The sequence below is a fragment of the Lutra lutra genome, chromosome 2 (genome assembly GCF_902655055.1).
Source record: "Lutra lutra chromosome 2, mLutLut1.2, whole genome shotgun sequence".
In the NCBI taxonomy this organism is placed as follows: domain Eukaryota; kingdom Metazoa; phylum Chordata; class Mammalia; order Carnivora; family Mustelidae; genus Lutra; species Lutra lutra.
The window spans coordinates 6,404,294-6,427,718 of record NC_062279.1 but is presented as its reverse complement, the minus strand read 5'-3'; the positions used below and the strand labels follow the sequence as shown (position 1 = coordinate 6,427,718).

Genomic DNA, 23,425 nt, shown 5'->3' with positions numbered 1-23,425 from the left:
CATGATCTTCCACGGACCCAGTGCAGGGTGACCCAGGCAGAAGCCAGGTGAGGTCAAACGTTTGTAATATTAACTTCTAAGTTAAACCTCATGCTTTGTGATCAGACAGGCTGAAGGATTTTTATGGTAATAAGTAATCAGTGTTAACTGGGCACTTTTTTTGGTTTAAATACAGGCATAATACCGAGAAAGAGATGAGTCGGTACACCTGTTTGCGTAAGAAAATAACCCTGGGAGGTGTGTAGTGGGTACATAATACCTGAAAGCATGGCCGTCTAAAGGAGGGGTGCATATGGGCTGTCACATGAGGCACGGCACTGCGGCAGGTGCAGGGATGCTCGTGACAGCCAGAGCACAGGACACTAGCAGCCTGGTGTCACCTACACCGCTCCCATGTGAGGGGACTGTGACACCCTCCCAGCAGACCTACTGCTACACCTGACAGGTAATTCCTTCCATCTGGGGAGTCCGGTTCTGTGCTTTTTATTTTTTTCTGAGACAAACCAGAACACATCGATAAAGAAGTCAAAGTTCCTACCTCGTAGACTTTCATGGCATCTGTAATTTTAAACATCTCTAACTGTAGGCAGTATAAGGAAGATGTCAGTGTTTCTCTTCCTCAGGTAGTATCTACCCCCCATGTTTGGTCGGAAGACAGGGACGCCCCAGTGCCCTTTAAGGGGTGTTGTTGCTTCTTTTCAGATTGTTCCTTGTTTATCACGGCCGTTCCCCCATCGTGTGGAAATCAGGTTTCAACATATGATGCTTTCTCGGCCTTGTATGAATGAGGTGTAAGATAACGAATGGCTAATTTTAAAAATTTAAGCCATGAAGGCGGAGGCTGAAGAATCAGAAAATGTTAAATCCTCCTTACGTTATTCACTTAAGTGCTGCATGATGAGCGCCAGCGTCGAGAGCTGAAGCACGATGCCATGGGGACCTTTCACTCCGATGGCCTGCAGTCAAGCCTTTGCCAGCTCAGGTTCCCCCTCCTACCTAGTGAATGTTTATTCGATTACAAAACAATCGTTGGCGCAACAGACACCCTTAGCTTGAGAGAAGCTGCTGGCGTTTTTATAGCAAGAACTGCTTCGGCAAAGCGGGGGCAAAGCCTGCTCTACCAGTACTAATCCCCCGTCCCGGATGTGGCCCATGCTCTCGGGGCTGCTGTCAGACTTTGCCAACATTCACCCATTGTTAATCTTTTACGTAAAATACAAGCTGGACAAGCTGGACTAGTTTAAGTGACATTAACCCAGAGTTGAACGTTATGATGGAGTGGCACTGGAAAGTTTAAAACAATACTTTTACACACCAACCTTTTGAGCTTTCCCTCTTCTCTTCGATGCCTCATGAGGTCTGGTGCGGTCCTTACAGGCTTCTAATGAGGCATCTAAAACATCATGCCTTGTTGGTCCATTTTTTACACCTGAAATCCAAGAGGATTTGAAGATTAGTTAGAACTTTACATGGACTGAATACTAATGCAACTTAAGCAAAATAAAAATTAACTTATGCATACTGGTAAGATGAAAGCGCCAGTCCTTTTAAATAAACTTCACACACACTTGCTCTGTGAGATCTGTTTAGGACTTCAAGTTTATCTACTACAGTCCCCAGCAATTACTTAACTCCAAGGTCAGAAACAATGCTTGCCTGTCCAGTGATGACATACCAGCTCCACAGGAACCCATCCATCCAGTGGGCAATGCGAGAAAATGTCTGCCCGTACCTTAGGCTCTACTCCATCCCCAGTTTTTAGATTTGTACATAATGATCCAAAATGAACAACAGAATAATGCATAAAAGGCAAATGGCAGCCTAGGGGACCCTCATGTCCCAGGCACAGTGAAGTGATGATGAGCCATTCCACACAACCCACCATCCACATCGTCCAACTAGTCAGTCACTGATGCTTTTATCAACAGTGTCTAATAATCAGGGGTTACCCACTGGAGATGCAGAGATGCACAAGCATTGATCCTACTCTTGGGGAGTTTACAACCCAATATATAATGCAGACTTCAAAAGTAAATATAATACAAGGCAAAAAGTACACATCATGCCATCAGAAACTAAAAATCATACAACATGAGAATGATTGCTTTGCAAATATTTCAGATAAAATAGGATGCTCTAATAAAACAGTTATGACTAATTTTGGAGGGTCTGATTTGAAAGTTCTAACTCTTCTTTCAAAAATAGGATTCTGGGGGGGGGGCGCCTGGGTGGCTCAGTGGGTTAAACCTCTGCCTTCGGCTCAGGTCATGATCTCGGGGTCCTGGGATCGAGTCCCACGTCGGGCTCTCTGCTCAGTGGGGAGCCTGCTTCCCTCTCTCTCTCTCTCTGCCTGCCTCTCTGCCTGCTTGTGATCTCTCTGTGTGTGTCAAACAAAATCTTAAAAAAAAAAAAAAAAAAAGTAGGATTCTGGGGGTGCCTGGGCGGTTCAGTGGGTTAAAACCTCTGCCTTCGCCTCGGGTCATGATCTCAGGGTCCTAGAATCGAGCCCCACATTGGGCTCTCTGCTCAGCGGGGAGCCTGCTTTCTCCTCTCTCTCTGCCTACCTCTCTGCCTACTTTTGACCTCTGTCAAATAAATAAATAAAATCTTGAAGAAAAAAAAAAGTAGGATTCTGGTTAAGTGAAAACAAAATGCACAACAATGGTTAAATATTTTCTTGAATTCAAACTACTTGCTATTTGCAACTTGGACTCTAAAAGTGTGTTGAGGTTAGGTTCTGAACGACCTTAGACTAAACCCTAATACTAAATCCCTTTTAGAGATACTCAAACCAATCACCTGCTGACCCCCCTATCTCCTCGGTTATCTTTTATATTTGAGGTATATTCCACTTCTGTCCTGGCAAGCTAACCACAGACCTTACTGAGGAGATGGGCTACTGGACATGCATTCTGCAATTGATTGTTTATTCTAAAAACACTGCTTCTTTTACTCATTTTGAAGGTAAGAATATCTATCTACATGTATCACTTTCCACTACATTCCACAATCACTGTTTAAAAACACCTATAATTTCTAACTCCTAGGACAGGATATGGTTACAAGGTTTCTGATCTTCAAGATCTAAGATTATAAGTAACTGGAATATCAGAATAAATATTAATTGCACCCACTATTCTTTTTTTTTTAATCTAAATGTTTACTGAAAGCAAGAGTATGTAAAAATAAGTAAAAAAAAAAAAAAAAGAAATGTAGAGGACTACAGATATAATTTAGAATCCAATGCACTCTTGTTAATGCACCATGAGTTTCCTGCTTGCTAATGTGTCTATGTCAAAAAACCATTGTTACAGCCACCCGCTTCAGTTCTAGCCTAAAACAGGTTGTGAAACATTCTGTAAAGATAAAGATCTAAAAAATATATCACAACCTCTTAAAACTTAAGACTAATATTACTAATGGCATTTTCACATTTTCTCACAAAATGTATCACAAAATGATACGAGAACAGATGTTCCTTGATTTAAGATGAGGTTTTTCCAGATAAACGCATTCATTCTAGGTTGAAAATATTAGAAGTTGAAATGCACTTAATAGCCCTAGCCCACCGAGCATCAGAGCTTACTCTAACCTACTTTACCCATGCTCAGAACACTTACAAGAGGCTACATTTAGGCAATGTTACTTAACAGACAGCCTATTTTATGATTAAGTGCTGACTATCTGAGGCAATTTAACGAATACTGTACTGAAAGTGACAACAGAATCCTTGTAGGAGGGGAGGGTGGTCGTCAGTGTGTGGGTGACTAACTGCCTGCTTGCCCGGGAGCTACGACTCGCTCGCTACTGCTGACCAGCATCACAAGGTAGTATGGAAAGAGTGTTGTATTGTACAGGCACATGGTTTATACCACATGTCACTCGCCCCAGGAAAGATGCAGATTCAAAATTCCAAGTACAGTCTCTATTGAGCTCATGTTGGGGCCCCACAATAGTAAAGTCAGAAAATTATTAAGCCAAATCATCATGAGTTGGGAATCACTCCTCTTCTGAGTTATGTGGTATGTAAAACAGCATCTCTGCAAACTCAGCTGTGGCGATTTGCTACTATGTTTTCTGTAATGGGGATGTTTCAGTAAACCACAAGCAGCTGAAAATGCAAAGTAACTATAAAAGCTAGGAGGGGAGAGCAGCCAGATTTTACTCCTCGCCACAGCCCAGGAACAAATATTTCCTCCCATGTTCCTGCTCGCCCACCTCTGATGACTTCTGCTGTTTGCTCAAGTGCTGCAGTTTCTCAAGGTGGTCATGAGCTCTCCTCTCACATCCCAAGGGTGGTCTCACCATGTCCCATAAAGTTCCACTACCCAACAGTCCCAACTCCATGTCTCTTGCCAAGAAATGTGTCCCAGCAAGGGTCTGACTTGATATATCCTACTACCTAACACACCTCTATCTTGAATGTCACAGAGAAATTTCAACCAACACACCCCTGGTCCTTGTTTGATTAATGTTATCAGCCATCTATGGGTCAAGGTTGAAAATCCTAGACTCCTGTCTCTCCTTTCATTGACATTCCAACTTCATGATACAAGTGATTCCCTTAGTTTTCAAAAAACGGTCAGAGAGAGGAGACCCTCACGCCCCAGAATGTTTACCGTTAAGTTATACTGCCCGAGATTTCATCAATTAGAAATCTGTTTGGGTTAACGATGTCATCGTATACAAATACATCCAGGAAGGCTGGAAAGTGAACTTTTTCACTTCTCAGTAGGAATTAGTTAAATCACTACCTCCTCCACTCACCTAACAGGGGTGGGCAGGATTAAAAGGTGGTTTTGATACTGACTCCTAGAGGAAAAACCAGGCTAAGGCAAGCATAAGGACATAGGTAACCTAAGTGCTACAAAAGGGAGAGAAGTGGAAAAATTCGGAGACTTAAGAAATGTCCTTAAGACAAATTTGGCTCATGTGGTTGTTGTGCTCACAGAAGAGGAGTAAGAAATACATTCTTCTTTTCCACATCTATCCTCCCGCATATCCACTTCCTACTTTCAAGACACAGAATCCAGACTAACACTAGTACTAATGATAACATCTAAACACTCAGCATTCATCGGTACAAAACACACTGCAAGACCAACTGTACCAACAGTGAAAAGGCTTTTGAAGGTTAAGAATCCATATAATTAACATGAAAAAGCATATCCCAAAATTTAAACATCCCACCAAGAAATTTCTTCTGAGTCCCCAAAATCTGAATAACAAGTTGTTTAAGAACAATGTAGAATATAAAATCTTAAGACTGTAGAAAGAGCCTTGAAAGACACCTAGGAGAAACTCTTTCCATATATACTTTTGGGATTTGGGATATATGCAAGTTATTCATGTGTTCTATGCAAACAAAACTCAACTAACCAAACTGGGGGGGGGGGTGTATGTGTGTGTGTGTGGGGGGGGTGGGTATATATTCATCTACTAAGAAATCAAGTTCACTTTATGAATATAAAAATAAATCCAATCATTATCATTAAAAGATGTGGAATCTTTTCCTTTATAATCACTGTAGAGATCATTAAAATATGACTTTCATATGTAATCTTGTTTTAATACCAAATAACCTTTACCATTGGGAATAACTTCTCCATCTTTCAAATTCTCTAATACTTGCATATGAATTATCTAGACTGTATCTTCCCTGTCTAAGCTCTGTTAATGGAAAGGGCTAGAGCTTCACATCAACCTTCTCTCTCCTTGTATTTATCCCAATACTTTGGACATTGTAGGTGAATAGCAAACATTAAGGGTTCAGTGAAATAGATGAGCAAATCAAACAATCAGATAATGGATGGGCCGTAACACTTTCCTTGCAGCTAACCTTCCGGTTAAAGCTGACTGATCTATGCTGAGCTGTTGGGATTGCTGACCTCCAGCAAGTAGACTGGCAGGCTGTGGGGAAGAGGGTTGAAAAACACTCTTCTCAATACAATACTTGGGTGTCACTTGAATTGTTAAAAGGAGCAATCATTGCTCCTCAATTTAAAATATTTAAGAAATACATATATAGTGTGCCTAGTTACTTGATATAATAGTAATTCACACTTTCTCTTGAAGAAATACTCAGAATATGCAAAATATTGAATATCTAAATGCCTATGATTGGATGGGCTTTAGTTCTTATTAAATATATATGAAATATTTTTTCAGATTTTATTTATTTGAGAGACAGAGAGAGAGAGAGAAGGAGGGAGCACAAGCAGGGGGAGAGCAGAGGGAGAACAAGAAGCAGGTTCCCCACTGAGAAAGGAGCGGGATTCGGGGCTCAATTCCAGCACCCTGAGATCATGACCTGAGCCAAAGGAAGATGTTTAACCGACTAAGCCACCCAGGCACCCCCATACTGAGCCAGACAAATCATTCTTTAAGCAGACAGTACTATGCTTTTCCCTACAAAGCCAGGATGAAACCTCATAATCTTCCCAACCCAGAGCTTGGGCAGTGACCACAGACCAAGGGAGGTCAGCACAGACACCATGTGTTCTATCACCGGATGAATGCAGTAAGACAGAACAACCTATCACAAAGGCTGTAATTTAAAATACGTACTTCAGCACAGACTACAGGATACAAATACGTGCACTAATTCACATCCACCCAAAACACCCTCTCCAGGTTAACAAATACTGCATCGAGACAACTCCTACAAACCCTTCTGCTCAACTCTTCTTAGAAATTCTGCTAACTGGCAAATGGAGCAAAGAAATGAGCTATAACTGGTGATGTCATCAGTTTGTTAATCTGCATAATGGATGTCAGAAATGTTTCTCCAGTTAAATTCAGCTTCAAGAAAACTGGATTGGCTCATATATTACAGGGGATCCCTCTCCCCATTCGTGAATAACCCAGTATGAGCTGCAGTCATATCCCGGGGCCGGGGGGGCAGACATCTAAGGCTTGATCCCTAAACGGCCCTATAGAAACTGCAGGGTCAAAGGATATCTGGTGGCCTGATGCTGACAAGTTTACGGAAACATATAACCTAGAATTTTGTCTGTGGCTAGTACACCTTTCAGATAAGGAATGGAGGGTTCACCTGAGGGGCAAGACCTGGAACTTGAGCACAGAGGTCTGTATTGTAGACAGTTCTCCATCTGCTTGTCAGTCAGTGTCGAATGCTGTGTGTCTGAGATTACAGGAGTCTAGTCTAACTTCCACCAACCTCTCATAGCTGGTGACTCCTCCCTGTGAAAAAAAAATCTAATAGTTGGCCACGGCCAAACTGCTGAGATCCAGCACATGTCTGTATTGACGTGCAAAATTTTATCAAGCACAGACGAGAAGAAAGTCGTCTATTAAACCAATGGACAAGGTGATGATGTGGGCATGAGAAGGATTTCCTTCTGCTTTGGCCAGTGGCCCTGAGGCACCCCTGGAACCATCTCAGCCGCCTGCGTCACTGAGAACAAGCAGGACCCAACCGTGCGCTGATTCAGCACGTCTGGTCAGCTTCTATTTACTCGGCAATTAAAATCAATCTCAGTAGGTGGTCTGAGGAGCTCCGGGAGCAGTGCCATGGATGGTGGAGAGCCATCTCAACAGGTAAGTAACGTCAAGAGCTTTCTACGGTTTCTGTCCTATGGTGTCAGAGGCTAAAACAAGAAGCGCGCTCTCCACTCCCGTGCAAATGCGATGTGGCCATATTTCCTGCACTCAAGCTACCGGTCCACATTTCCTAGGCCTCCAGGCAAGGACATCCATGCAACCGCACTACTGAGGAGCTCCCGCCTAATCTTCACTGGAAGTCCTTCATCTGCAACAGGCGAACACACTGAAAACCATGTATCAAGTGAAGACTAATGGATACATTTCCATAAAAGGCCTCTATGCAATGAACGTGCTCAATGAAAACCACCTGCCTATGGCCTGGTAACAGTATCTGGCAGTGCGTATCTGTGTGAAAAGGCATTTTCAAAGGAAAACACCTAAAATTTTATTGTACATCTACCTCAGTAAAGTTTGATGATGGGAACACTCAATTTGAACCCCAAGTAATGTGAAAAGTTATTCATTTCCCAAAAATAGAATCCCGTTCTTCTAATTAGACTTATATTGCAAAAAAAAAAAACAAAAAACCCACAAAACAACAACAAAAAAACTGCACTCAACTTTGTGTCCATAAAAAATTTAGTAAAAAACGTCTTTTTCTCTTTAGGTCATTACCTACATATCTTGATTTGCCTCCTGGTTCACAAAACGTGAAATAGTTACTATTTGATTCATTACAGAAAAAAATCATTAACCCACCCCAAGTGGATTATATTAAAAAATGAAGTTAGATCTGTTACTCTGTTGATACCAATATGGAATGATCTGTTATTTAGAAAAAGCAAATCTTAAGGGGTGCTTGGGTGGCTTAGTAGGTTAAGCATCCGACTCTTGATTTCAGGGTTGTGAGATGGAGCCATGTCGGGTCCGTCCTGAGCGTGGAGCCTGCTTAAGATTTTCTCTCCCTCTCCCTGTGCCCCTAACCCAAGTCTTTCTTTCTCCCTAAAACAAATAAGCAAATCTAAGTAAGATAATATAATCCTGTATATGCAATAAAATCCCCTTGAAACAGGTACTTGCACTGTTGTGCACACATGCGCGCTCACACACACACATGCACGCACGCAGTGCCTGGAAGGAAATGGAAGCACCATTTCTAGTAGACACTCTGGTTTGTTCTCTATGAAGCATCCCAGGTGACACAGAAATCAAACCTGGCGACTCCCCTCCATAAAAAACAAAAAAAAAACAAAACAACAACAACAAAAAAAACCAGTTGTTTCTCATCACATGTAAAAGGAGAACCAAACCACTCCTAGTCTTGTCAGGTACTCGAGCCCTGGGGTCTGACTCCTGGCTGCCTTTCTAACTCAGTTGTCCCCAGCCTCCCTTCAGCCCAGTGAGAGACAGCCTCACTGGCCTCGGCACAGCTCCTGCAAGCATTTTCCGCAGGACCTTTGGACGCGCCGTTTCCTCAGGCTGGAACGTGATTCGAGCAGTCACAGGGCTCCCTTCTGCCCGGTGCCAGGCCTGAGATCTACGGTCACCCCTGCTAACTGACTGCATAGCTGTGGTTCTGTGTGTCACACGGCTCGTGAACTGACAGTCACAGTCACCTTCAACTACTGTGCCTTCCTCACTAGGTGTGACATCTGTGAGGGACACACCTGATCCCTCCTCTGCCATCTCCCTGCAAGCCAAACAGGTGCCTGGGACAGAACACGTGTCAGGGGGACCAACAGGAGGTAAGCCAGCAGGAGGATGGGAAAATTTCCTCTCTTTAGCAACTTCTGTTAGTGAGCATGGATTTGCATATTGTTTATAAAATGAGAGTTTAAAAAGAAAAAAATTACTGGTAAATTTGATTTCAGAGATTATTTTTTTAAAAAAATTGAGTTTCTCCCTCTACTCCTGTTCTATTTATTAGTGAATCTCTGTAACTAGTTCTTGTGACCTTAACTGCATCCTACCCACCTCAGAGCGACAAGTGCAATGAGTACAAGTTGAACTGAAACAGGACTGAAAACAGAAACTGAGAAAGGACTTTTATTTCACCACAGAAGATCCGGAGGTGTCGTGTGATGAACAGGGTACTTTTACCGCTCCCCATCTCCGGCACATCCGCTTGTCTAAAGGAAGCTGCCGGCTCTACGCCTCTCTCGGAGGCAGACTACCAGACAGAGGTGGGGTACCAGCTGCGCTGATCGTAGACAATCTGGAACACCAGGGGGCCTTGATTTATCACGCTAAAACAAAGGCATCAGATTTAGGCTAGACAATACATATGTCTCTCCTGCCCTAAAATGCAATGATCTTCTGTCTCTGTGGAATGACATAAAACAAGGCAACTCTAAAACATATCTTTGTATTAGACCACACAGAATGTCTGTTCCATCTCTGAGTAAAATTTAGTGCCTGCAGGGCTGGAGCTGCACCCCACAGCATGATAGCCCCCACCATGTGATGCACAAATCTGAAGTCTCCCAGAAGGCCCAGTGCCGGCCCCTCATGGTCCTCCACGTGCCCCAGACCCCCGGGGACCATGGACATCCTGCTTCCACGGAGAGCTGCACTCTTTCTTAACAACATTGGGGTTACAGGGTGCACCACACTGTCTGAAACCAGACTTTTCTCACTTAATTTATATTTATACACCATTAAATATTATTCAGAGGCTTTAAAAATAAACAAGATAAAAACTGAGAAAAAAGAGAATGTAAGCTTTAAGAACAGGATATTCTTAAATACCAAAACAATTCTATGTATCTACTGATTTATATTAACCTTAGAGTCAACATGATTTTAAAATAAGTATTTTGAAAATACATACTAAGCCTAACCCTACATAAAATATAGTTTGTCAAATTTTATATATTTTCAGAAAGCTAAGATATAAAAAAATAAGGTTAAAAACATACAAAATTAATTCTTTTGTGAGACTATTTTAGGGAATTTATACCCAAGGAAAAGATACACATCACAGACTATTTCCACACCCATAACTTTTCCATCTTGAAAAGGGAAGTTAAAATCATGGTGAGAACAGATAAATAGCAAAGAATAAAGTGGGTCTTACAAAAATTTTAACCTAATCTTTGGGTAAAGATGGCTAAAGTTCAAGATTTCATCACTTTTGACTGCTGACATTTTTTTTGTGCTTGTAATCAGAGAGTGTGAAATGTTTTCTACTGTTGCTACTTTTGATATAATTACTACAATTAGAGAATTCGTTATGATGGTCACAATTAAATTACACATAGGAGAAAATCTATTTAAGTGATATGCTTAAAGCAAAATAACTAGAAGCCAAACAAGGCCTGTTATAATTAACTTCTTATCCTGAGCAAAGATGTTTTTTTTTTTCTTTATAACTAACATTGACCAAAGTTTCTTCAAAATAAATACTGATACTGTATTTCCACATTTACTGTTCTGTACATTCTCTTTTCTTGGTGGAATCAATGCCTACACTGCCTTCATCTCCCTTCTAAAAGAAACAGCCTCGAGCCCTCTAGCAGAACGCCTCTGTGCACGAGGTCATGCATCTAAGAGGCCCCAGAGACAAGGACGTGTCCGCTCCAGTCGACTCTTCCCGGTATGCATCACTTGCTCTCGGCATCTACGCAGAAAGGCTTGGGAGAGACGCATTCTTAACAGCAGATTTGACCCAAGCACTTAGAAATTCCAGAGCGGGGGCGCCTGGGTGCCTCAGTGGGTTAAGCCGCTGCCTTCGGCTCAGGTCATGATCTCAGGGTCCTGGATCGAGTCCCGCATCGGGCTCTCTGCTCAGCGGGGAGCCTGCTTCCCTCTCTCTCTCTCTCTCTCTCTCTCTCTGCCTGCCTCTCCGTCTACTTGTGATCTCTCTCTGTCAAATAAATAAATAAAATCTTTAAAAAAAAAAAAAAAAAAAAGAAATTCCAGAGCGGTAAGCCACCTATCCCTACAGAATGCATCAATGGAAAGTATCACACACACATTCTTTAAAATTAAAAAAGGAAGAACGGAACTATTTTAATTATGGGAAGGCGGTAATGACATTCCAAAAGGGACACACCAGCACACATGCCTGCAACAAAGGAACTTGTAAAGGAGGTTCACGTACTTCCATCACATCCACTGGATGGCTGTTCCCCTGCTTCTGTAGCTTTGTCCACAGTACAGTCAGCCACTAAAGGAAGCTCATGGTCACGCTGCATTTCACCGCCAGAGGAGTTGCACATTCGAGAAATGCTACCTTCTTTCTGTCCACTTCTCACATCCAGCACTTCTTGCATTTCTACGCTGCTCCCTGCCGGAGGACGGAAATCGCACTGAAGGCCCTCCCCTCCACGCCCCTGCAGCACAGCGGGCTCACCAGCCACGTGAGAGCGGCGTCTCCCACCTGCGTGCGGGCCTGCTCTTCTGTGGGCACCAGCCTGTTGACAAGGGCCTGGGGTCCCTTCGGCGGCACACGTTCCCTCTGAGGTCAGGCAAGCCCACATCGCGTCTGCTGCGTCTTGTGGTGGTTTCTCGAGACTGGAGCTCATTTTTGCTGTTACATCGGTCATGTCGACCGACCTGGGATTTTTACCAATGCAGGAGAAGTCAGCCATGTGCAGTATATTTCTTCTCTCCGTCTGGGAAAGACCACCGCCGCGGCTGAACTGAGCCAGGCCTGCAGATGGCTGAAATCCAGGAAGAAGAGCCTCTGAACTCCTTTCCCTAAGGTTATCAGGTGAGAAGTAATCATCGTACGAGGACACGCCGCAGCCCGCAGTCTCGCCAGCAGGCCCAGCCGGGAGTGGCAGGGGGTGCCCCGACATCCACAGCCGCACCCGTGGCCTGCCAGGCTGCCCACCGCACCTCTTCTTCTTCAGTCTTTCTTCGGGGGGAGCCCCCGAGCTCTCCGACCTTCTTTTTCTCTTGGCTGAGGAGCTCTCAGATCGTGAATGTCCCGAAGGGCGGCATTTGGTTGCAGATAACATAGGAGACAAGCTGCGTTTCTCGTCAAACACCATTCTGGCCGCTCCCTCGGACTGCTGCTTGTTGGGGGTGACCACCTCACCCGCGGGATCTCCTTGCCGATGAGTCTCTTCTCTGGAAGGACTACCCATGGGCTTCTGAGGCTTTAACGGGTGGAGGTAACCAGGAGATGCTGAAGAACGGATGCTCCTTGTCTTCAGCGCAGGTGAAGAAACACACACACTTTCAACTTCATCCACAATTCCTCCCAGTGTCGCTTTCTGACTTCCACATCTCACCTTTCCACAAAGATCGTCAAAAGATGAGTTCAGGTCACCAGCAAAGGATTCATCTGGAAAGTATTAATGAAGAATTAACTTTTTAAATGGTTTCAATTATTATACAAGTAACTTCTGGTTAACCGATAAAGCCATACTTCTTAAACACAGCTATTGGTTAAAAAGAGCACTGACCGCATCCTGGTTCCTCTCATTTCCACCTGAGGACACCTGTCGGGCCAGCATTTCTCACTAAGGAACCCGGCATTGAGGGGAGAGCACGGGGGCTGTGGGGAGCTCACCTTCAGAGCAAGCGTTCATATACATGTGTGCTCTCTTCCAGGAAGAGCATCCACACTCTGTCACTACATTCTCAGGAGGTCAATAATTCTAAAAGGAAAGAACTAATGCTACCAACTATGTCAAGCTCTAGCCTTCCACAAGTCTAGCCCACGTGACTCCCCTATTCTCCATGCAGGTCCTCACACCGCATTTATACTCAAAAGCGAACCATCCGGGAGAACTTCAGGTTTGGACTGCCCACATTTTATGTATTTCTTGAGAATACTGCTGGGCTGCCACCCATCGCCGGAAAGCTACACACGTCTCTACCCCCAGGCCTTGCCTTCACTCCACACTTTAATCTGGATCAGTTCTACTCAAAACCCAGCTTGGATGTCAAAACTCTCCGAATCTTCCCACTCACCGGGTCTAGTTACACACATCCTCTTCCGTTACACAGAACTCTGCCTCAAGTTCCCAAAAGCATGCATCCTAGTATTATTAGTATTCCTATCTGTCCCTCTCACTAGGCTAGATGGTCCCAGCGCACAGGCACTATTTTCTGGAATCTGAGGCCTCTAACCCAAAACTACTACAGGCTCTCCTTCTGAAGAAGAACGGAGGTAACCAGCAGGGAGCAGAGGGAAGCCCCTGGTGGGAGCGGCAATGACCCCACACCAAGTCATGGAGCATGTCAAGTGAGGCACTAGAAATACAAGACACGTTTAGTGTAAGCAGCTGCATAAGTTTCGCACACTTCTCAAGAAGCTGGCAAGCAAGTGTGCTGTCAAGAAGCAGCAATTCTGAGGTCAGGCTGTCTAATTTCGAATCCCGGGCTGGCCGCTCACAAACAATGTCAACTTCTGCAAGCTGTGTTTCATCTCTCTGGCCTAGTTTTCTCATGGACACATGGGGGTGACAATGGTAGTGAGAGAATTAAATGAGGTACAGCACGTAAGACACAAAGACCAGTGCCCAAGACGGGAAAAATGAAATCTGTGGTAGTTACTACCACTCATGTCAAACTTACATAAAATAAGTGCATCAAGTAAAAAATGAAAAGACGAAGATTATTTAAGACAGATGGGTAAACAATTTCCAATACACAACAAAGAGATTGTTAAGAATAAGCCACACTTGAACAGGAAGCTGCGATTTAAACTCCTGACACCTTCCTACCATTTGTCATCTGTCACTGCTGTGGCTTTCAGATCTATGCTACTACCTATGTGGGCCCTTCTACAGGTGAAACTGAGTGGTCGTAGCACATTTCTCAAATGTACTCAAAGGAAAGCTATATAAGCAGGAAAAAATATCACTCGAACTGAAACTAGGGCTCCCACATTTAAAATGTATATATAATATAAAACCCTAATTTTATTCTTTCCAGCGCTCTGCTTCTAGACAGAAATCCTGCCAGTTATCTTCTACATCTCTACACACCTTACTGACCCTCTCAGTCACGTGTTCCATTCTGTCTTTACCCATGGTGTGAAAGCAGCAGCTCTCAAACTGTTCTCAGTAATACAGTCTATAGCATGTAATTCAGTACACAGAACATGATTTTTTTTTTTTTTTCAAATGAGCAATCGAGTCTGTGCCAAGAAAGGAAATGCCTAGGAGAAAAACTACAGGGGCCAAAAAGGAGGTTTAAATCATGCAATTTCTCATGCCCTAATTGTATTATAATACCTATTTTTTATTTTAATATCTAATTTCATGAAATCTAGCTTTTAACCAACTGTTCTTGATATCAGAAGAAACTCCAAATAAGAAATTCATCATATTCTCACAGTTTAAATTTACCACAAAAAAGAAAAAAATTTTACCTGAGCACAATGTATCATGTGAAATGTTCCAAGAAGCTTCACCTGGGGAGTTGGCTTGGTTATCAAGGGACTTTTCAAGCATCTGTGAAGCTGAAAACATAATCGCACACTTCATCAGACACAATTCTGACACGCTAGTAGATGAAGCCCATGGTAAGCCTCCTCATTCCGGTTTTCCCCACACATATCTACACCTGGTGCTTCTATCCCAGACCTACTATAAAACAGTAAGCACAAAAAAGGTACTCAAATCTATTACAGATGGTGAGATTCATAAAAAATAATCTACACATATCAGGTTATAAAAAGGATTAAATCAGAGGATAATTAAGGTTAGAAGAGCTTTTGAGGGGTGCCTGGGTGGCTCAGTCAGTTAAAGCACCTGACTCTGGGTTTCAGCTCAGAGCATGATCTCAGGGTCCTGGGATCAAGCCCCAGGTCAGACTCTATGCTCAGCGGGACATCTGCTTCTCTCTCCGCTCCTCAGCCTCCCACCCCACTCATGCTTGCTCACTCTCTCTCTTTTAAATAAATAAAATCTTTAAAAAATTTTTTTTAAGATAATAGAAATAAAGAAAAACAAAAACCAATGCATGAGATACTTAGTCTAATGTAGATTCCCTCAAAAGAAGAGCCTGATTTATTTTTTTAAAAAAGAAAACATCCCAGGGGTGCCTGAGTGGATCAGTGGGTTAAAAAGCCTCTGCCTTCAGCTCAGGTCATGATCCCAGAGTCCTGGGATCGAGCCCCGCATCAGGCTCTCTGCTCAGCGGGGAGCCTGCTTCCTCCTCTCTCTCTGCCTACTTGTGATCTCTGTCAAATAAATAAATAAAATCTTAAAAAAAAAAAAAAAGGGAAAGAAAACATCCCAAAGATATTAAAAATCCAAAGGGGAAAAAAAAAAAAAAATCCAAAGGGGCTATAAAAAAATAGGATTCTCAACCTATACATACAAAAACTACGCACCCAGTATGTGCTTAAAATATATGTTTTAAAACTATAAACTCAATATAGGCTTTAAAAATCTCAATGATGTGTAAGATTTTCTGGAAGAAAATATTAACAAACTGTACCCAGATGTACACAAAAATCTGTTAATCTGTTGATTTGTTAAGACAAAAATATGTAAAGAGAAAAAAACCTTTCCACCACAATTCACTGACCAAGCAATTTGCCTCATTTTCACTTTATAAAACGTGAGCACTTACATGTAGGGGAGAGGTTCTCCCTTTTCTCCTTCATCTCCTGTAATCTCCTTTGCATTGCACTATGCTGACCGCTGCACATTTTAATGGTGGGACTATACATCAATGAGCCATTAGATTCAAATAAGAGAACAGGTATATCATTATCTGAAAATAAACACAAATTTATTTAGCTAAAAAAAAAAAAAAAAAAGGCCAGAAGGTTTAATATAACAATATGATTTCTTTTGAGGAACACCCCCCCCCAACATCCACCCCCCCAGTCTTCCTTGTCCCCTGCAACAACATCACCTACTACTACCAACAGTCTTATCTTCACCCCACCATCCCCACAAGCACTAACACTGGTGTGGAAACTGTTGGCCAACGTTTGATGAGAAACGTCCATGCGCCGGGCACTGTGCTAATAATAATAAGCACACTATGCACTCTCTCATTCAACCTTTCCCAAACCCAGTGCATCAGCTTATCCATCTCCCCACGTAAAGATGAAGAAACCAACACACCAAAGTTAAGTACCTTGTTTATACCCAGGATCATACAACGAGTGAGAAGGTAAAGCTAGAATGCAATTTGGTTCCTAAACGCTGACAAGAGGGGCAGAATGTACCACCCCAAACATGCCACTTTGGCATAAGGATTATTTTGAGCAAAATGCACTTAAATCACAGAAGGTGAAAGAAAGGTGTTAGGATACCCCCCCACCCCTACTCCAAGCTTCTTCCTAAAGGCAGGAGGTACAACTCCCCTTTGAAAGACGCACCCCTCCATATTATCACCAGAGATGGGGAGCTGATGCCAAGAGAATTCTGTAAAACAGATCTTGTTAAAGGAACGCCCACCCTACTTTGGTTCCCCTTATGTCTTACTTTTCCACAACTGCCTCTCCTATTCAACATAAGCACTTTAAGGTTTTACTTCTTTGGGATTTTATCTCCTATGAGACCCTGCATGTCACAAAAAACTTATGCTCTTCTCCCATTAATCTGTCATTAATCTTTCCTAGCCCCAGCTAGGAACCTAAGATGGGCGCAGAAACAGTTCTGCCTCTAACAGTAAGTGTTTACTCTAGGTCTCAGAAACCACTACCACTAGCCAACCTTCTCTGACCCTCAAAAGACATACACATCAACTTTGGGGTCAGGAGTCCATCAGCCATGAAATGATGGCTAAACTGGGTGTGGGTGCACACCTACGTGTTTCTGGAATCCATACCTCGCATTTGCTCAAGGAGAACTTCAGGGCTCTGACCACCTCCCCTCACCCACCAATAAAAAGACCAAGAATCATTCAGTATCTTCTCCTTTGCAACTCTTAAGCCTGAACAGCTCAAACTACACATCTGCCAATATGCAGATAAGCCCGATTTACCCGTAATACCTTATATTTGTAGTGCTTAAAAAGCAATTTTTACTAAGATATAAATTTAATCCAAAAAGATAAAAATTTTTTTCAGTACCATTTGCCAAATCTTTTTAAATACACCATTACTGGTGTAGGAAGGCCCAAAAAGCAAGAGTATAAAGCTGACAGGAGAGTGGTACAAGGCTGACCTGGGGCTGAAGGGGACACCAGACCACAGAGGGCATGCGGTGCTGGAGGGCATGTCAAACATACGGTTTCATCTGAAATGCTTTTCCTTACGATGACCTGAGGATGGGGAAGCCCTGGATGGGGTGTGCACCTGACTTGTAGTTTATACCCTTGACTCAAGTAAGCTGACGGATGGTAAAGGACACAGCGCCTCTAGGGCCCAGTCACAGAGCCACTAGGAGGGTTCCCATGGATTGATGCTTAGAGAAAATCAGTGGAGGATCCAAGCAATCATTCAGAAGCAAGGGTAAGGATTGTGGTGCGTAACTGGCATCAGGCAGAAAGGTCAAGAGCTACTCCACATGTCTGGCCAGAGCAGCAAGGAGACCAGTTAGTGTGAGGCTGTTAGGGAGGGACCAGCATGGCACCAAGAGAAAGAGGCCTGATTATCAGGCACTGGGATGACTCAGCACAAAAACAAAGGATAAAGGCAATGTTTTTTTGGAAGTGATCTGGCAGCACTACCTATACAAGCTAAATGTTCTCGTCAATTTTGTTGCATTTCCCTGACAGATTTAAAATAAAACTTGATAATTCTGCATGAGAAGTTTCAAAATACAGAGCAGAGAATTCGTGACATGGCAAGAGACACTACAATAAAAAGTGGAGGAATGAATGCTTCTTATTTCTATGCTATGCATTATAAAGTTACCGAAATTGCTTCCATGTACCAATGATGTGCTGGGATTGGGCTGAAACACTGAATTTAGGTAGTGAAGAAGGCAAAAAAGAGAAATACAAAAACCCATATGGTACTTTAGAGTTTCATGATCTTCTAAAGTATTTTTATAAATTAAAAGAGTACATCTAGCAAAAAAAAAAAAAAAATCCAATTTTAAAAATGGGCAGAGGATCTAAACAAGACATTTTTCCAAAGAAGACATACAAATAGCCAACAGGTACATAAAAAAGAGTCAGCACCACTCATCACGAGGGAAATGCACATCAAAACCACAATGAGATTCTAACAGTACACTAGAATGATTATTATCAAAAATAGCAGAAATAGGGGCACCTGGGTGGCTCAGTGGGTTAAGACTCTGCCTTCGGTTCAGGTCATGATCTCAGGATCCTGGGATCGAGCCCCACATCGGGCTCTCTGCTCAGGGGGAGCCCGTTTCCCTCACTCTCTCTGCCTGCTGCTCTGCCTACTTGTGATCTCTCTGTCAAATAAATAAATAAAATCTTAAAAAAAAAAAAAAAGACCAGAAATAATAAGTGTTGGCAAGGAAGCGCAGAAAAGGGACTCCTGTGTACCGCTGATGAGAATGTAGATTGGTGCGGCTACTGTAGAAAACTCTACGGAGGTTTCTCAAAAAAATTAAAGATCAAACTTCCCATTAGAGCCAATAATCCCAGTTTTGGGTATTTATTTACCTGAAGGAAATGAAAACACTAAAGAAGAAAAAAGGAAAAGACTGATGCAAAGAGATATCTGACCCCCTCCTGTTCACTGCAACATTATTTACAATTAATCACCAAGACACGGAAACAACCTGCATGTCCATCTACGGATTAATAAAGAAAACGTGATGTGTGCATGTGCGCGCGCGTGCGCGCACACACACACACACACACACACACACACACACACTTAGAGGAATACTATCCAGCCATAAAAAGAACAAAACCTTGCCATTAGTGACAGCACAGATAGACTGTGAGCACATTACATTGAGTGAAATAAGTCAGAAAAAGGTAAATCCTACACGATGTCACCTGTTTGTGGAACCTATAAACAAAACCAGAGAACAAAAACTAAAACAACCAAGCTCATGGGGAGAGAGAACAGACTGGTGGCCATCGGAGGCCCCGGAGTGGGGGATGAGTAAAATGGTTGAAGGGGTTACAGAGGTACGAACTCCCAGTTATAAATGAGTGAGTCAGGAGATGTCATGTACGGCATGGTGCCTACAGCTAGTAACACACATTTCAAAGTAGCCTGGAAACTGGGTCTTAAAAGTTCCATCATGAGAAAAAAAATTGATACGTATGGTGATAGATGTTAACTGGACTTATGACCATTTCACAACACACACAAATGGCGAATCATTACATCATCCACTGAAACTAATGTTAGGTCAATTATATTTCAAACAAAAAAAGAATAGAAATGACTCTATGATTAAACACATAAGAACAAAAATTTCCCTATTTTTTTATTCTAGAGAAGCAGCCTGTTGCTACCTAGAACTGAAACGTGTAGCTAACTGATCTCCCAAGTTCACTATGTGATTCACAGCCTTGTGCAAAATACAACCATAAACAAGTGATTGTGCCACTGTTCAAGTGCTTTAAGGTTTTACAAGTAATTGAAGACAAAGAAATAAAGTATCTTGAAGCCAACTAATGCCTACACAGAGAAAAAGAAAATACAGAATCTATATAAAATACAAATAATGTCTACGTAAAAGCATCAGGGAACTACTAAAGAGACCAGGACCAGAAGAGTCAGGATTCTGGAGAGAAGGAGCACTGAGAAGCCAGCTGACAAGCAGTGGATGCTATTACCCCCAGGAGGATTGATCATTAAAGCGCCTGGGGCAAGAGGAGGTCCAGTCTCTGACCAGGCAGAGAGCAGTTGCTGAGAAACAAACATACAAGCTAAGTGTTTATCAGTATCAACAAACTAAACAGAAAACCAAAGGCTCTGTGGCACCAAAACCCGTTAGGCAGGGTGTAGTAGAAAACCGTTCCTTGAATGCATGTGATTTTATCTTCAGAAGAGTTGCCCAATCTGAAGCTACAAATGGCAGGATACTAAAAGTTAAACTGAATTCTTCTGTAAAATGGTGGAAAGTTCTCTGTGGTGTATTTTCACCAGGAGATGAAAATGAGAGATCAGGACCAGTCAGGGAAAGGGATCCTAGTTATCATGCCAGGCTCTCAGTGGAAAGGTCTAGATGGGGGCACCTGGGTGGCTCAGTGCGTTGAGCATCTCACTTCAGCTCACATCAAGATCTCAGGATCCTGGGATGGAGCCCCATGTCGGGCTTCCTGCTCAGCAGGGAGCCTGCTTCTCCCTCTCCCTTTGCCCCTGCTCCTGCTATCTCTCTCTCCGTCAAATAAATAAATAAAAATTTTGCACATATTGCATGGAGAACTGGATGTTATACACAACAATGAATCATGGAACACTGCATCAAAAACTAATGATGTATATGGAGACTAACATAATGTAATTAAAAAAAAAAAAAAGGAACAGTCTAGATGGCCACACTCTGGTATCAATGTCAAATCAAGTCTATCAAGCCTTACAGGAAAGTCAGTGAATCTCCTACTCGAATCAGTCCAGATAAAGCCAACAAGGCCCCACTCCATCTTCTTAGTAGGAGAACCTAGAAACTTTTTTGTCTACGAAAATAATGTTGCCTAGAGCTTCAAACATATTTTATAACTAATGACTTGCCTTCAATTACAGAAACAAACTGTCATTTCTACTAAGAGACAGAACATTTATGACAAAAAACAAAAGAAAAAAACATCATACAAAACAACAGAGGCAAAAAACAAACAAACACAGGCATCCTAGATATTGCAGATAGAAGCAAAGAAAGATGAAAAGAAAAATGTGAGTGATTTAATCAGAATAACAGAACCTATAAAAAAATCAGAAACCCTAGAACTGCAAAATAAAATAACCAAAATTGTGAACTGAACAGATGGATTTTATAGCAGATTAGACATGGCAGAAGACCGTATTAGTGAACTGTAAAATAAGGTCAATAGACAATACACAAACTGACACACAGATGGGAACAAAGATTTCAAGGACCTCTGTGAACTCCGTGTAGAATATTTAAAAAGAAAACTGGACCAATGAACATAAAATTCAAACTGCTGAAGGCAAATAAAGCAAACAAAAGGCAGCCAAAGTTAAAAGAAAATATGCCTTTAAAAGAGCAAAAATACAACTATGGGTTAGTTTGTAAATAGGTATTATGAAAGCCCAAAGACAATGAAATGTGTTTCTTCATTTTATTTTTTAGCTTTACTAAGGAATAATTCAAAGTTAAAAATTATATTTAAGGTGAAATAAAGAAAGAATATGTTATCTAACACTTCCCTATTCTAGGTAACAAAACAAAAAAGACCAAGTATTAGGTAAAAACGCAAGTGAGATTCAAAATAACAAAGAAATGAAGAGGGATTTAGTCTAATAGGGCTTAGTCAAAATCTGTTTTTTCCATAATCATTCCTGAAAGTAAAGAGTTTCATCGACGTGGAGAGTGACGGACACTTGCACCCATGAGCTCACACCGCGGCGTCCGGCAGCGCGGTCCGTCTCCTGCAGGCTGCAGCAGGGTCTGCCGGGGGCCACTGGCCGTCAGGCGGCTGAAACAGGTGCACAGGACTGAGCACGATTTCTGGACTCACCCAGACTTCTCTTCTGCCTTTGTAGCTCTGTAGCCATTTTTTCAAATTTCTTCTGAAGCCTTTTATCGTGTTCCGGTGTTTTAGGAATAAAATCTTTGGGCTGCATACACTTCCGCTGTGCAGAAAGGACATAAAAGTGAATACTATTGAGCAGCAGCTGTGTAACAAGACAACCTGTTCCCGACGCTTCTAACACCTGTTACAACACTGCAAGGAAAACCTGCGGACAGAGGCATTCCTCGCGCTGCGTGTGAAATGGCAGTGTCTCTTTCCTTCCAGGCTGCAGAACTGAAAGACTAGATACAAGACCGTACACCAAGGAGCTACATTTTCTGAGGCATTTCCAGGATGCCAGCAATCTTAGTTTCTAGGAAGGTTCTTAAACAAAATTAGTCGTTTAGTCGTTTTCTTTATTTTTGTTACCCTTACATTATCTCTCCTCTTTCCCCCTCCCCCAAATCATAACATGGTAACAGAGTACAAAAGCAATTATTTTCTAACTACCAAAGAAAGAAACAAGATTGAATCCTGCTTTGTCTTTAAATCACCGTAATTCTATTCTGCTAGTAAAACCCCAAAACTCAAACTACACAATCAAGGTGTGACAAACAGGATGAGGCAGCAGGCTAACATCCAAAGAACGTCTTGGGTTAACCCTCCCGTGCCCATTCCTGTGTTCTCGACTGAGTATCTCGCTCTCATTTATTATTTAACAGAAATGTGTGTGTCAGGCACTGGTCTTCGAAAAAAGAAGATTCTTGATAACAGAAGCTTATCTCTATTAAAGAATGACAGAAAATTAACATCACTAATAAGTAAAATAGAGGCTATGTGTGTCAGGAGGGTTAATTCCAGCAGGCCTGGAACTGGCCTGAACTGTTTTCCCCCTAGTACAAGCACAGCAAGCAATGTCCTACTGCACAATGTTGCTTTGTAACCGCAAGTCCAGAGCACTTGGGGGCATTTGCACTCCCAGGGCTGGTCAGCTCCCAGTGGGAGGGCTCTGCTGTTGGCGGGGGGAGGTAATGTGCTGACATCAGGGGTACCGGACCAGCACGACCCATGAGTCTCCCCTACAACTCCCTGGTCCCAGGGTGCTCCCCAGACTCTCAAGCATTATCCTTTAGGGTCCCGTGAATCTTCATTAGCGACAACCCTGGCTGACTGCCACCATCATTACAGTACGTCAGAAAGGAGTAAGTCCTGCAGATAGAAAGGAAAGCAGCAGACGAGTGGGAGCAGGACAGCTGACACAGTAGGAAGGAACCACTGCTGTACACAGGGTGGTCAGAGGGGGTCTCCCCGAGAAAGGAATGGCACAAAGCCCTACTCAGGTTAGAAAAAGGGGAACATGCATGAAGTTTGGGGAAAGTGTGTTCCAGATAGAGGGAACAGATATGCAATGCAACGGCTC

The 23,425-nt window shown here is 42.6% G+C and overlaps 1 protein-coding gene across 10 annotated transcripts in view; it reads right to left on the bottom strand.

Annotated features, from left to right (window-relative positions):
- The window catches only part of MCPH1 (microcephalin 1), a 245,709-nt gene that overhangs the window by 190,570 nt on the left and 31,714 nt on the right, over nucleotides 1-23,425 (bottom strand). For all 10 annotated transcript variants that reach the window (XM_047713746.1, XM_047713674.1, XM_047713702.1 and 7 more), the window contains 5 exons: nucleotides 22,012-22,126; nucleotides 16,045-16,188; nucleotides 14,837-14,926; nucleotides 11,609-12,799; nucleotides 1,320-1,429 (listed from right to left, as the gene is read on the bottom strand). In XM_047713746.1, the coding sequence (XP_047569702.1) occupies nucleotides 1,320-1,429; nucleotides 11,609-12,799; nucleotides 14,837-14,926; nucleotides 16,045-16,188; nucleotides 22,012-22,126 (1,650 nt within the window). The remainder of the gene's footprint in view (nucleotides 1-1,319; nucleotides 1,430-11,608; nucleotides 12,800-14,836; nucleotides 14,927-16,044; nucleotides 16,189-22,011; nucleotides 22,127-23,425) is intronic.